Source organism: Nyctereutes procyonoides, unplaced genomic scaffold (assembly GCF_905146905.1).
Source record: "Nyctereutes procyonoides isolate TBG_1078 unplaced genomic scaffold, NYPRO_anot_genome, whole genome shotgun sequence".
In the NCBI taxonomy this organism is placed as follows: domain Eukaryota; kingdom Metazoa; phylum Chordata; class Mammalia; order Carnivora; family Canidae; genus Nyctereutes; species Nyctereutes procyonoides.
Genome location: NW_026575133.1, coordinates 32,891,660 through 32,906,530, shown reverse-complemented (window position 1 = coordinate 32,906,530; position 14,871 = coordinate 32,891,660). Strand labels below are relative to the sequence as shown.

Below are 14,871 nucleotides of genomic sequence, written 5' to 3'. Positions count from 1 at the left end.
CCGGCAGCTGGGGGCCTGGAGTGTGAGCCGCGAGCCAGGCTGCCCCGCAGGAGCCCCTCGGCCCTGAGAGTGCGCTGTGCGTCCCCGCAGCAGGACAGAGCGGGAGCCCCCCTTTGGGCAGTGAGGCCTCGACCACGCGCAGGTGCCACAGACGATGAACCCTGGCTCCTGCCTGCTGGCTCCTGCAGCCCTGCACCCCACACCCCAGCACACCAACTTGAAATGCTCCTCCCCCAACCCAGGCCCCCTCCGGCCTCCTCACCTCAGCCCAAGGATACTCCCTTCTCTGCTGGCCCATCACCCGCCGCCCTCTTCTCCTACAGTCCCTCATGCCTCAGATGAGACATGGTAGGGTGGGCGTGGGAAATGGGGGCAGGGAAGGCAGCACGCGGGGCCGCAGGGACCGCCCCCGGGGGACCCCAAGACCTCCAGCACTCAGCCACCTGCCCAGTCAATTCAAGGAACTGCCCACAGAGGCGGGCAGGGCGAGTGTGCTGCTGGGAGCACCGGTGTGGGGGAGCTGGGCTGCTCCCTGGTGCTCCCTGGTGCTCCCTGCCAAGGTTCCAGCCCCTGGACAAGGGCCCAGCTCTGGGGAGACACTCACTAAGACCAAGGCCACCGGAACCACGCTAGTAACAGCCCCTAAAAATGAGCTTCCCTGGGCCCTCTTCGCCCACACACCTGCAAGCCCAGCTGAGGCTGAACCGGGGCAACTCAGCAGAACCACCCACAACAGGGAGCCCAGACCTCCTGGCCCCAGAGCTCCTCTCCAATAGCACCAAGCGCCTGGGCGGACAGGGCCCGGGGGCTTCAGAAACTTCGGCAAGACCCCACCTGGCCCAGTGACCGTCCTGGCCAGTCCTCGGATCGGCCGCTGGGGCCCGGCCTTGGTGGCCCCGGTTGGTCAGTTCCTGCCACTCTGCACACTCTGCTCGCGGCATCAGCAAGCACGACCCCCTCCCACCTGGACAGCGTGCACGGCGCGAGCTGCCTCGATGCAGCCTCGATGCAACGCTGAGGGCGGTGACGGCGTTACAGCAAAAACAGGAAGTTGCAAAAGATCTGAAAAACCGTAAGTGATGAAGGAGAAAAAAGCAAAACAGGCGTCCCCACAGATCTGTCTGCCACTTGGACACATGTCATTCTTAACAGAATGACTCCATCTTGACATAAATCCCAAATCACCCCAAATCACAACTCAACAAACGAAGAGCATGCTCTGCACACAGGTGCTGGGCAACCACCCGCTGAAGCGGATGAAGCCAGCGCCCGCCGGCGCACCCCAACGAAGCCTGGACCCGGAACTGGTACAGGCCCCAAGAGGGTCTAGAGGGCACCCAAGGCAAACCGGGACGGGCGGCTCTGTCCACTCAGCTCCTCCGTGGGCACCTCTCAGTGCAGCAGCCCCACGGGCTCTGCACAAAGAGGCCTCAACGTGGTTTTAAGAGCACTGACCCCTCACCCCAAATCTCAGCTCAAGCTCCCCCAGCAAGTGAGAGCTCACCCGAGCCCAACCCTCTAATGGGTCGTCTTCTGGGGCCACCGACAGCTCAGAGCTGGGGTCGGGCAGCCGCTTCCCACAGGGGTCCTCAGAACTCCCCCACCCATCTGCTCTGTGGGCCTAGGCAGAGTCCCAGGACTAGTGCGAGTGTGGCCAAAGGAAGCTCCGGGCCCATGCGGATCCCGGTGCAGGCGAACCACAGGGACCTGAGCACGGGGCGGGCGCGTCCCCACGTAAGGATGGCCAGGCCCCTCCCGCGGGCCAGCATTCTAGTGCAACTTCGGGAACAGCTGCCGACTCCCTGAACCGTCCACCTGAGAGAGTCCTTGCTGACCAGCTGGGTGCACCGTGGAACAGTGTCCCCTCACCAGCAGGACTATAAAAGATCCCAGACCCCCAGGAGATAAAGGTACACGGGGGGCGGAGGGGGCAGACACCCAGAGGCTGGGAGACAGGAACTCACCTGCCAGAGGCACTCCCTGCCCCTCACTGGGGGCGGTGTCCTGCATGCCCGGGCAGTGGAGGGGAGGCTGCAGATGCCACCACAGCCCAGCTCCCCAAGACTAATACCACCAGACTGATTGCTGAGCACACGACTCCGCGCCATCCCCCCATGGGGGGCAGGCTGTGGGGTAGAGGCTAAGTCCCAGGAGCCAAGCCCCAGTGCACCTGTTCTTGCCCCTGCCTCACCTGCATAACCACGCTGGAGGGCACGACACTATCACAGGTACCTGCCATCCAGGCAAAGTGGGGCCCTCTGGGGAGGTCCCGGCATCCGGTGTGCCTGCCCCAAGGGGGTGAGCAGAAGTGCAAGAGCCCCAGAGGAGCCGCTCCCAGTCAACAGCCTGCCGAGTACCATTACCATCATAATCACGGTACCCACACGACCACCGACCACCGCAGTCACCTGTTTTTAAAGCCAGGGGCCAGAAAGTGCACAGGCCGTCTCCACCACACCTGCAGTGGCTGACCCACACGGAGAGCCTCAGCCCCACGCGGCCAGGGCACGTGGAATGGTGCAGCTGCTTGGAACAGGTGGGCACTGCCCACAAAACCAGTGTCCGCTGACCACACAACCAGAAGCGGAGACGATCGCTCTCGCAGCTCAAATCAGAAACCACATCCATCAACCGGGGAGCGGACACGCTGCAGGGTGCACACCTTCCAGAACCCACTCGACCCTAAGAAGGCACAGAACTGCTGAGACAAACAGCTGCACGGGCAGGACACCGATGCCAGGCCCAAGGACCACAGGCCGTGCGGTTCCACCACACGAGGTGGGTGCTGGGGGCGAAGTTCTGGAGACAGGATGCAGAGCCGTGGCACCGAGGGCTGCCACGGGCAGGGGGCACCTACCGTAAAATGAGCATGGGGAGAGTCACACAACTGCCAGCGCTGCCCTAAGTCACTAAGCCACACGCTTGTGCAGGGTGAGCCGTGCGACACACAACTGTCCCTCAACAAAAGCGCAGAGAGGACAGGCTGGCGCCCAGAGCCTTGTCGCCGCGCCCACAGGGGCCCCACCGCACCCCCACGGCCCTGGGGGGCACCACCTGGCTCTGACACGCCCGGGGTCCGCAGGCCGGCCGCCTTCCGATTCCCTCCAGCCCTGACTGCTCCGCCCTCCACCCCCCCCAGCAGAACCCCAAATCCCACCCCGCAGTGGCTGCCCTGAGGCCCACACCCCTCAACACCACGGACGGGACGGTGACGACAGCCACGTGCGCACGAAAGCACAAAGCTGAGGGATTCAGGTGGGGAAGGGGGAGGGCGGGACAGCACGGCACGGAGCTGGTCACAGCGCGCTGTCCCCAGAAGGGACGGTAAGCAGCAGGAGGCCAAAGGGACCCTGGGGACAGAGCAGCTGCAGAAGCACGCACTGTGCAGACCACGGAGGACCGACCTGCCACGGGGGCTTGGTGGGGAAGGGGGTCGGGAAGGCGAGTGGGGAGTGAAGGGACAGCTACACGCGTCCCGGACGCCTGGCGGGGAGCCCGCAGGCCGAGGGGCAAGAGCCCGGGCAGCCACCCCAAGGCCGCCCCACAGCCCGACACAGGAGCCCGCGTCCAGGGGACCGCGATGGACCAACCCGACGTCCGCGGCGCTGCTCAGCCCTGGACGTGGTAAGGACGCCTTGGCTGGGCAGGAGGGGACGAGGTCTTGGGAGGAAGGCGCGGGGGGATCGCCGGCAGCCCCAGCACCCCCCAGGAAGCCAGGGCTGCTGCTCCCCTCCACGGGCGCCGCGGCCCGTGCCAGATGGCATGCCCGCCTCCTGACGCACCGAGCAAACAAGGGTGGGCCGGCACGGCCCTGGCGCGGGTGATAAACAGCACACCGCAGCCTCCACATCTTCCCGTCCCCCGTGTCCCTGCGGACTCCGCCACGTGGCCTGGCGCTCGCACGGAGGCAGGATCCCTCCCCCGAGACCCAGGCCGGGCCATGCCGCCCTCGCCCTCGTAAACCTCCAGGTCCTAGGGTAACAGCGATGGCTCAGGGGCCGGGAGGGGGGCGGAGACGGCAGGTGCCTGAGCCCAGGCCCGCAGGCTGAACCAGAGCCAGGCCCGGACTCCACCACGGGGAAGAGGGGCCCCCGCCTCCAGGAAGCAGTCCTGGACTCCGCTCCCGCGCGCGGCCAGGGAGGGCAGGGCCCGATGGAAGGCCCGGGGCCAGGCTCCGGCGCAGAGGCGGGGCGGGCCGGGGTGCAGGCGGATGCACCTTGGGGCAGGTCGGTCAGGGCAGGAACTCTGAGAAAGCCACCCCCACACCAGCACGTTTGGCTCAAATAGGTGAGGGGGTGTGGCCCCAGTCCCCGCGTCCCAACCAAGCCCGAACCCCAAAGAAGGGCCCTAGGCCCTCGTCAGAGCTCAGGAGGGAGAAGACAAGGGGCCTGAGGCCACAACAACCCCCCAGTGGGTCAAGATTCAAGTAACAGGTGACCCTGAGGCCACCCTCCTGGGGGCGGGGCCGACTATTCCCCAGGGAAGACCAGCCCAGAGCGCTTCCCTGGGACTTCGTCACCCGTGGGCTCCCGCTCAGCCGGGGCACATCGTCAGCCCGGAACAGCGGTGCCGTGTGAGGGCAGCAAGAGCAGCCCCCGGCAGAGCCCCGGGCACCCCCGAGCCGCCCCCGGGGGCCAGACCAGCTCCCAGGTCGTCGGGCCACCCGCCGGCACTGGACCCACGGGTGGGCAGCGCGCCTCGGCACACAGCACCGCCCGGCCCGGCCTACTCAGGGCAGGTCCAGGCGGATGCTCCAGGGCCTCTTCCGTCTCCCAAAACACACCCGTGCGCCCAAACTGCAGATGTGAACAGTGCAGGCCCCCCTCCATTCCCACGGCCAGAGCCCGGCAGAGGCGGGCACGGGGAGCAGAGGCTGCGAGGGGCAGGCCCTAAACACAGCCCCGCGCATGCAGCCCGGCCCGTCTGCACCCACAGCAGGCCGCCCCAACCCCCACCCCAAGTTGGCGCAACCATCACACAGTCATGTTCCTGGACCAACGTCCTCGCCCACTGAAAAGGCCCCTTTCACACTGGCTCCATTTTCACTGCAGCTGGACGAGCCGCTGCTCTAGCCTCATCCACGGCTTAAGGTCAAACCCCAACGGCTTCCCCATCGGTGGCTCCGTCAGGACGCGCACGACTGTGTGCGCTCACCCACGGCCCACGCCGGCACCCAGAGGACCAGCTCTGCACCTGCCCTACGGAAGTCCTCTGTATCGGGACACCTCGCAGGTTCCAACACACACGGGGGGGGCCCTGGGAAGGGGGCCGAGGCCTCGAAGTTCACTGCCTACGCTCCAAGCCAGGAGCCAGGCCTCGAGCCGGTGGGCCAGCTGCCACCCCGCGTGTCTAGGGAGCAGGTCGAGGCTGGACAGTTCCAAATGCCCTAATTAATGAGGCAGCAACAGAAGAGAGAAGTCCCAGGCACTTTATGTTCAGCTGAGGAACATCTCTGCCCCTCTCTTCCCCAGCCCCCACGACCACCGTCCTCGAGCTCACGCATGTTGGAAGGGCCCCGGGAGGCACGGGGGCAGCAGGGCTGCATCCCAACAAACACCGACAAATGGTGACCAACACACTGCCCAGACGTCCCCTGCCCTCCTGGCCCTGTGCTGACCCCCCACCTCTGGGCCCCGTTCCTAGACACAGCCCGCCTCCCAACAGGAGACCCTCCTGCCGTCCACCCCCCCCCCACCTGCAGGGGCTGACTCGGAGATGGTCAGCATTCAAGGGACCAGCACTCCGCTGTGCCTTAGCAAGCCCCCCTCCAGCTGCTTCATCGCCCCCCACCCAGGTCAGACAGGGGGCTCCCCTAAGGGCGATCTGCCAGGAGGCAGGCTTGGGTCCAACTTCTGTAACTTCCAAACTGGACCCAACGTGTCACGGAATCACACCCAGACGGGCCTCTTTCCCTCAAAACCTGCAGACCGCCGGAGATGGACCCAGGGCAGCGCTAGCCCCACCCCTGCTCCCACTCCGCGGAGGGCACCTTGTCTGCGTGACAGTGTGTGTGATGCAGGGACCTGACCGGTGATGGCCCACGAGTGTAACATCTCCGGGTCATCCAGGCCAAGAGGCAGTGGACGCAGATGCATCTCGGTACAAACAGCCAGCAAGCCCACCTGCAGCGCTCACCTCGCTAGATTCAAAGCACGCAAAATATTTAACACTTTGAATGGAAGACGTGCCTCCCCGTGTGCTTGAAAGCCTCTCTCGGCAGCTCTAGAGCTGACGGAGACAGGAAACGCTGAGCACGCCCGTGTGGGCAGAGGACACCGCGTGCTCAGAGGCTGCCGGACAGCGATGAGACCCAGCCGTCGGCAGGAGGGACGGGAGGCCCGCACAGCCTGCACGCAGGCGCTCGGCGGGTCGAGTCCCAGTCCCAGACCACGTCCAAGGCCGGCACGACACGCCGTTTGTCCAGAGTGAGAGGAGGTACACGGGGCGTGGATGCGGTTTCCGGAGCAGAAGCAGCAGCACCAGAGCCACACCGGGCTCTGGACCACCGTGCTGTGGGATGCTACTGCGGGGGGAACGGGTAGGTCCACGTCTAGAGGCCCCCACCCTGGCAAAGAGACCAAATTCCTACGGAGAAAGTAACCTGAGACCTCAGGTCAGAGGCAGCAATGCAAAAATTACCCACGTGTATTGAGTCACCTCGAGCCTTGAGCTCTCCCGGGGGGCTCAGGGGCTGCAGAGTACGCAGGGGGCCCGCTGGGAGGCCCTGCCCGCCAGCCCCCACCCTGCACCTAGCACACACAGCCTGCGTCAGGGGCTGCAGAGACGGTGCACGACCCATCGGGCAGCCCGGCACTTTGAGGGGAACTCTCCACCACGTCCCTGCACCGGCCTTGAGCCCCGGACTTTCCCAAGCCACAGCAGGAGTCACTGAGCCGCTCCCACTGCGCTACGGGCCGAGTCCTGGGCCTGGGTCTCCCTCCTGCCCCCTGGGCATCTGCACGGATACAGTCCTTCGAGGCCCGAGTCCAGACCAGCCCCAAGGGAGTGAGTGTGGCCAGAAAAAGGCAGCTGGTGCTGGGAGGTGGGGGTGAGGAGGAGAGCCCAAAGCAGGGGTGTCCAAACAGCCCAAGAAGAAAAACCCTTTGAAGAAAGAGGACAAGGCCAGGAAGATGGGAAGCAACCAGAACACCGGAACGCATCTAACAGAAGGTAAAATCGTGCAGACGCTGGGCAGTAGCGGGCAGCGGCTCCAAAGGTGGGGCACAGAGTCGCCAAGGACCTAGCAGTTCCCCTCCGAGGCATGTGCCTGGGAGAAATGAGGACGGGGCACAGAAATGCTCAGAGCAGCACCGTCCGCAACAGCCAAAACGTGGAAACTGCTCCAATGTCCACCAGCTGACCGACGGATCAACAGACTACGCTGAGTCCACGGGGGGACAGGGCTCGGGCAGAGGAAGGGACGAAGCACCAGCACCCGCCACGTGGTACTCGGGTACTTCACGCCCGGTGAGGGCAGCCAGATACAAAAGGCCACGTGTGCGACTCCAGTTACATGAAACGCCCAGAATAAGGGAGTTCCTGGGGGCAGGAAGTCGCCTGGTGACCGCCTGGGGCTGGGGGCTCGGGGAGGGGGCCGCTAGGCACCTCTTGTTTTGGCACACAACAGGCTCTAAAATGGGCCGTGGCGACAGCTGCCCAAGTCTGCAAACACAGTGAAAACCACGGGCTCGTGACACGTGGAGGGGCGACACGTAAGACACCAGAATGATGTGTCCTCGAAGCCATCACCAAAGTCCTTGAAGCACTAGACCGATCCACGGCATCAGAGGCCCCCCGGAGCACGTGAGGACAGGCACGACAGCAGCCCTCGGGCTCCAGGTCCCCGTGGACTCCCTCCACCAAGCCCGTGTGACCCGGAGCTGGACAGGGGCCGGGAGGAGAGGGGGCAAGGCAGCGGGTACACGTGGCCCGCACGCAGCGCCAGCTGGGGACGTGCCCTTTCAGGCTGGGATGGGAACAAGGGCAAGGAGGGCCACGCGAGGGACAGGAGAGACAGGAGAGACAGGGCTGGGCGGGCGGGGCCCAGGGGCACCTGCTGCCGGGAAGGCCCTGGCGACTGCAGCCAGCTCACAGCTCTGCAGAGCTCCTGCGCGAGGTTCCGCAAGCCCCGGGGAGAGGGCCCAGCCGTTGGCCCAGCGAAAAGGGAAACCAGCTCAAAAGTGACACAACTCTGAATATGCGCAGGACGAGCCCACAGGCAGATCCCCAAGGGCAAGCCCTGCTCAGAACCCTGCCCCCGGCCAAGCGCCTTTCCCAAGCAACAGCCCTGCCGGCACGGGTGGGCCCCGCACGGGTGGGCCGAGCTCAGAAACCGCAGGGCAGGAATTCACCTTCTGAGTTCGCTTCCAGCAACAATGTAAAGAAGCAAACGCTAGAAATCCAGCCATCTGAAGCAAAACGATTAGGGGTGCAGCCCTGGCCACCCCTTTCCAGGAGCACGCGTAGTGACACCCGGAGGCTAACCGGGGACCACAGAAGAGCCGCAGGGCTCTCCTGACGCAATCTGGCCGCGGCCGTGAGCCGGGAAAAGCCGCCCCCAGGCCCCAGCCGGGGAGACGCGCGTGCACAGGGCCACCAGCGAGGACGGAGGGCCTGGGCCTCACGCCCAGGAGGCCCGGCTGGGTCTGCGGGTCACAGCCATGCTCACGATAACACTAGGGTCTCCTCCCCCCGGCCTCCGTGTCCCGAGGGACCAGGGGCTCTCCGGAGGGCCGTGACGTGGGATGGCATCACCGTCCTGACAGCTAACGCGCCGCCGCCGGGTCTGCAGGTCTCCCGGACTGTAACCTTCCGATGTGGCGAACGCTGATAGTCGCAACCTATGGGACCAAGAACTGTCCAGGGTCCCCCACGACTCTCCATAACAGAAGGGTGACAGTGTGGGAACCGCTGAAGGGCAGCCGTTCCCACACCCTCAGGGGTAACGCCGCAGGGGAGGAGCAACCCAAGGGCCCTCGGGGAGGGCCACCGCGCCAGCCAGCGGGGCGGACACGAGCCAGGGGTGCTGGCGAGAAAAGAGCAGCCTGCCGGACGCCTCTTGACGGTGTCACCTCCAGATGGGGGCAGGTAATAAGGGGGGGGCGGAGGGCTCCAGAAGCCCAGGTGCATCACCTACCTCCTGCGTCCCTCCCTGCAGGCCATGCCTGGGTCTCACCCAGACGCCCCTCCCCACGATGACAAAGCCAGGCAACAAGCGTTCCTCCCCAGGCCTTGCCACCTTCTCAAGAGTGTGTCCCTCAGCATGGGCACACGTCCTGCGGACAGTCGCCGGGCGGATCTGAGACCTCCCATACACCAAGGAATCCACTCGCCCTTCACTCGAGGCGCCGCAGCGCTCGCCACCAGGCTTCCCCGCCTCAGGCACCAGCACATCCCAGCCACAGCCCGGCTGACGCCCACCCCTGCCGCTCTCCAGGCCTCGAGGGAGGACGGCTGCCCCCTCCAGGCCGAACTCCACCTGCAGGTTGGGCAGCTACCCCTCCGCTGGCCTTCAAGTCGAAAGACGTCCCGCAAGTTTAACCTGCGTACCGTTTACCAAAACAAATGTTCCTTCCAGGTGTAAACAGAAGGCAGAACTCCATACAGCCTCTAAGAAAAACGAAAATTCAGGGAAGAACAGGTTGGCAAACAGAAGTAAATTCAGTTTTAACGTCAACGGAGAGAAGCGTGCACATACGACCGAGACACAACAAAAACGCCAGAACTCAGAATCAAAGATTACTGGAAAGAACGTTTGCACAGCAGAATTCTTTTCCCTCTGAGACTAAAATGCCCCACCACGCTTAATTTTCCTGACATTTCTGAGGCTTTGAAGCCTCAGCTAACGGATCTGAATCATCTGAGCAAAAACCATGTTATAGTGGCATGTTACTGGAAAGCCGAGAATAGAACGCTAAATATACAGACACACACCCATACAGGGCACTTTTGTAGAAAAGCGATCAAACGAGAAACTAGATAAAGTTGTCCGGGGGAAACAGCGGGGAGGGGTGGGGTGGGGGGGGCCACACAGTCCGTCTCCGGCAGGGAAGCAGAATACACGGACGCCTGGAAGTTAAAATAAGAAAAACACAAAAATAGCACCCACTTTTTGCCGAGGAAGGCGAGCCGAGCCGAGCCCCTACGTGACCTCAGCTTACTGAGACGCTTCACCCGTGCCTGCTGCCGGCAAGGGAAGGCTCGGCAGGACGCCAGAACCTTCTCCGGGAATCCGAGTCATGCTTGCACCGGTGGACGGGCCCACACCCACCGCTCACCTAGCGAGGCCGCCACAGGCTGCGCCTGTGCCATCGCCCTCTGCTCCCGACAAGCGTGCCACTCGGAGCTGCATGCTGCTCTACTTGGGTCGGCAGTGCCAGCGCCGACAGCGGGGTGGCACCGCGCGCACACGGCGAACTAGGTCAGCCCGGGCCTGCCTCGGGGGCCGCTCCCCGGCTTGCAGGCCGGCCGGGCCGGGCCGGGCCGGGCCGGGCGGGGGAGGCCCCCCGGGCTGGAGGCAGAGGCCGCGGCGGGCACATCCCTTGTCCGGCCTTGAACGGCTTCCCGGCATCTTTCTCTTGAATAAACAGGCGCAGAGGGTCCTCCAGGGCTCCCACGGCCGCCCTCGCTGAGAACTAGACATACTAAGTTGCAAAAGGTGAAGCCAGGGCGCCCGCACCCCGCGGCCGGCAGCCCACCCGCGGCCGGCCCGGGGTCCTCGGCGGGGATCCGGGCCCCGGGGGCGGGGGGGGGGGGGGGGACACCGAGGCCGGGGCCTGCGCTCCGGGGCTGCGCCCTGGGGTCGGGGTTCAGCCTGTGCAGCCCGGAGGCCGGCGGCGGGGGCCGGGAGTCCAAGGTTCGGGGCCGGGCCGGGCCGGGCCGGGCCGGGGGCAGGGCCTCGGGCTCCGGGGCCCCCGGGCAGCCGCGGGGCTTCGGTCCACGCCGGGGGCTCAGAGGCTCGGGGTGGCGGGGTCGCGGGGTCGCACTTACGTCGTCGAACAGCGAGCCCACGTTGGCCGTGACCAGCAGCACCGCGGTGCCCGGGGCGGCCGCCTTCCCCGCCATCGCGGCCTGGGCGGGCGGCGGGCGCTCGCGCGGGGCCGGCCGGCCGGGGTCTCCGCGGGCCGCGGCGTCAGCTGCGCCGGGGGGCGGCCCCGGGGCGCATCGCGGGCTCGGCGGGTCGGGCCGGGCCTGGCCGGGGTCCGGCCGCGCGCGCACTCGCTCGCCCTCGCTGCTCCGCGGCCCCGCGCCCGTCGCTCTCTGCCCGCGCCTCACCGCGGCCCGCGCGCAGCCATTAGGATCGCCGCCGCCGAAGTTCCCGCAGGCCGCCGCCGCCGCCGCCGCCGCCGCCGCCGAGGCGAGTCCCGCCCGGAGCCGGGGGGCGGGGCGTGCGCGGGGCGGAGCGGGGCGTGCGCGGGGCGGGCGTGCGTGCGGGGGCGGGGCCTCGGCGGGGGCGGGGCCTGCGGTGGGCGGGGCTGCGCGTGCCACCGCCCTCCCGTCGGCTCCCGGCCGCCCCGCCCCGCCCGGCGGCGCGCTGTCTCCGCCCCCCGCACTCCTCTGACGTCACGGCTCCGCGGCGCCCGAGCCTCTTAAAGGGGCCGCTCGCTAGTCTGGAGCAGGGGGGCTGCCGGGGGCGGTCGTGCGGCCGCGCAGGTGGGAGCCGGCGGCCCGGGACACGGAGTCAGCTCTCACGCAGGCCGTGGGAGCCCCCGCCTAAGGTCGGGCTCAACGAGGCGTGGAGGCCTGGGCGGAACGGTGGGCTCGGGCCGGGGACGCGGGGCGGGCTGCGGACGCGCCTCTGGGGGGCGTGGCCTGCGGTGGGGGCGGGGCCTCGGGCCGGCGGGGGCGGGGCCTCGGGACGGGGGCGGGGCTCGGGGCGGGGGCGCAGGCGGGTCCTGCAGGCCCCTGCGCCCCGCTCCCCCTGCCAGGCCAGCGCCCCAGCTGTGCCCACGTGGCCGGGCGGGGGCGGGGGTGCCAGGGCCCGGCCGCCCTTAACCCGCAGGGTGGGTGGGTCTGCAGGCCTGTGCGCCCTCGCCAGGGAGGGCTTCCCTGGGGCATCCTGCTTGCCACGACCACCTCCTCGCCCCAGAACCCCTCTGACCTAGAAACCAAGGTCCAGTTCATCCAGCGGGGCTGGACTCAGAATTGGCAAGGCCAAGCCCCCCCCCGCCGGGTGTCCCACGTGGGGAGGGCGAGGGGCCCTACAGGGAGATCCTTAAGGTTAGGTGAGCCCTTGAGGGTGTGTCCCCTTTCCAGGAGAGTTAGTGTCCTTCCTAAGAAGGACACTTCCCCCCCCAGCGCACAGGCTGTCCCCACACCCTCCCGCTCCCAACAGAGAACAAAGGGGAGGTCATGTGAATGGACAGAGGCTGGCCACCGATGAGCCAGGAAGGCAGAGCTTGCAGCAGAACCAGACCCCGGGGGAACTTGATCTCAGAATTTGGGCGTCCTGACTGTGAGAAACAAAGTTCTGTTTAAGGCGCCTGTTGTGCAGTATTTTGTCGGGGCAGCCCAAGCTGACCCATAACAGCATCCCCTGGTTACCCTTTTGCAAAATCCGTGCATGCTAAGGACAGCCTTCATAGAAAGCAAACGAAGAGGGGAAGAGGCATCTGACTCCAGGACCTGGTGCCTGAGAAGAGCATCGCCTCCTCCCCCGTCCTCAGGCCACATCTCCCCTCGCACGTCCGTCCGCACTCCCTGGCCTCGGGAGGAAGCACACCTGCACGCACATCAGCCTGCTTATTCCGAGACGGTGCCCGAATCAGGGAACACCCAACCCCGTGCCCTGGCGCCCTCGCACAACACCCATCCTCCTGGCTTCCCTGTTTGAGCCCTCCTGCCGCCTCCAAGCCGCCAGCAGGCCCTACCATCTGGTGGACATGCTTGCCCACCAGCATGCGCCCCTCCCCAGCCCACCACCACCCCTCGCTGGGTCATGCCATCAGCTCACAAACATCTGCACTGCCTCAAATCCTATAAAGTTCCCCTTTGTCCTCTGCCCCTCCTTGCTCCCCCCCCCTCTGCTCCCTTTGCTGCAAACCTTCCCCTAGAAGTGACCAGTCCACCCCGAGTGCCAATGGACCACTCTTCCCACTGTGCTTCTTGCGCCTGCACCCCAATGGGGCATCCTCATGGTTAGCACCGGCTTCGGCCCCCCTGACTTGCCCCCAGAAACAGGGTCTGCCCTGGTGACCATGACATTGGCGATCTCCGTCCTCCCCCTGGCTGCCAACCCGCTCAGCCTCCTTTGCTTGCACTTCCCTTGTGTTGTAGTCCCCAGGCTGGGTTCTGGCTCCTCCTTCCTTTGTGGGAACCACCTGCTAGCCAGTGTCCTCAGACTTTGTCCATGTGCCTGCTGCTGCCCTGGGAACGGCTTCCTCGAAGCTGGCAGATGGCAACAGATTCCAAATTCACTCCTTCCTTCTGAGGCTCACACTCCAAAGTGCCCACTTACCGATGCATGGGGCCTGTGGCCACCTCCAGCCACGGGCAGCCTCGTTTGTCTCTGTGCCCCAGAGGCGACTTCACTGGCTTCTTCTGCCCCTCAGGCCTCCCAGAGGCTGCTTCCTCCCCCACACACCGGCCCGCCCACCCACCAGTTGCCACACACACCATCACATCAGCTTTCCTTTCCCCTTCTCTGCCGTCAAGATGCAGAGTGCAGCCTGCCCCAGGGAAACGACAAATACGCACCATGCAAACCCAAGCCACGGCAGAGCCGTCACCGTGCCTGGGTCCAGGGTGGGACTTTCAGAGGCATAGGAACACTGGCACCACCTATGTTAAAGCCACGTTCATAAAGTCATGGCAGAAAGGGAGGCTTACTTTCTCTTTCTTTGCGTGTCCTTTTTTTGCCTTTGGAATCTTGTCCCGTGTCTGGTTGTTCCCTTTGCCAAAATAGTGATACCGTTTTTTAAGTTCCGCAACTTATTCTAAGTTTTGCAAAGCCCACTTACCTGGCTTCAGGAGAGCCCTGGCCCCCCTGGCATCTGGGTCTGGATCCCCCTCAAAGGAGCAGGGCAGAGGAAGTGAGGTGGAGCAGCCAGCGGCGTGACAAGGATTCTTCGGCAGAAGCCCGCACGCTTGGACCTGGCCTGCTTGGCCACGTGCCCTCTGGGCTCCCAAGAGAGAGTTTAGCCAAGTCTTTTATTAAACAACAATATGTTGTCAGCTGTTGTTTTAAAAAGGACACGCACGTTAGCCACTAATATCGTATCATTACTTAGTTTAAGACAGCAACCAATCTATGACTTCGGATCACCTGATGCTTGAGAGGCTCACAGCTGGGATTCCTTACCCACAAGCGTGCTTAAAAGGCTCCTTCAGCAGCTAGATGGATAGACGGACGGCACTCTGAGGTTGCTAAGTGTGTTTTAATCCTATAGTCATTAATTCTCAATACTCCTGCCAGGTGGGTCACGCTTAGTCCATTATCTGTGGCGCACTGGGTTCAAGGTCTCACTCAAGTTGATTGACTCTGCTTACAGCCTGGCCAGACACACGCTGGAGAAACCCAGGGCTCCGTCCTCTGGGGGAGGGGCTGGACTCGGTTGCTTTAGCCAGAGGCATATTATTGGCCATTAGTAAGTTAGTGGGCCGCTTGTTACTCCACACTCATCTGAGCAAGGGAGGCTTCTTTCCTTCTGAATTATTTGGATTCTTTCTTCATGAATCAGCTCCAGTAACAGCTATCACTTTGCAGGCACCAATTGTGCGTGAGGTGCTTTACCATTCGTATTTCTACTCCTCGTCAGCAGTCGCGTGTGGGACGCAGCTCTGTTTTATAGGTAAGAAAACCGAGCTTCCGGAGAGAAAAGCTGGCCAACTCCACGCAGTCAGCAGGGGCAGGGCCAGGACACCAGGCCCGAG

The 14,871-nt window shown here is 64.9% G+C and overlaps 1 protein-coding gene across 2 annotated transcripts in view; it reads right to left on the bottom strand.

The window, feature by feature from the left end:
• INPP5A (inositol polyphosphate-5-phosphatase A) overlaps positions 1 to 14,469 on the bottom strand; it is a 164,508-nt gene extending 150,039 nt beyond the window's left edge. The window contains exon 1 of one of the 2 annotated variants that reach the window (XM_055346311.1): positions 13,959 to 14,469. Coding sequence is in view for 1 of the 2 variants with exons in the window: in XM_055346309.1 (XP_055202284.1) it covers positions 10,990 to 11,064 (75 nt within the window). In the remaining variant the exon portion in view is untranslated. Of the gene's footprint in view, positions 1 to 10,989; positions 11,139 to 13,958 lie in introns of those variants that run through there. The other variant, XM_055346309.1, reaches the window with a different exon arrangement.
• Between the last annotated feature and the right edge of the window lie 402 nt (positions 14,470 to 14,871).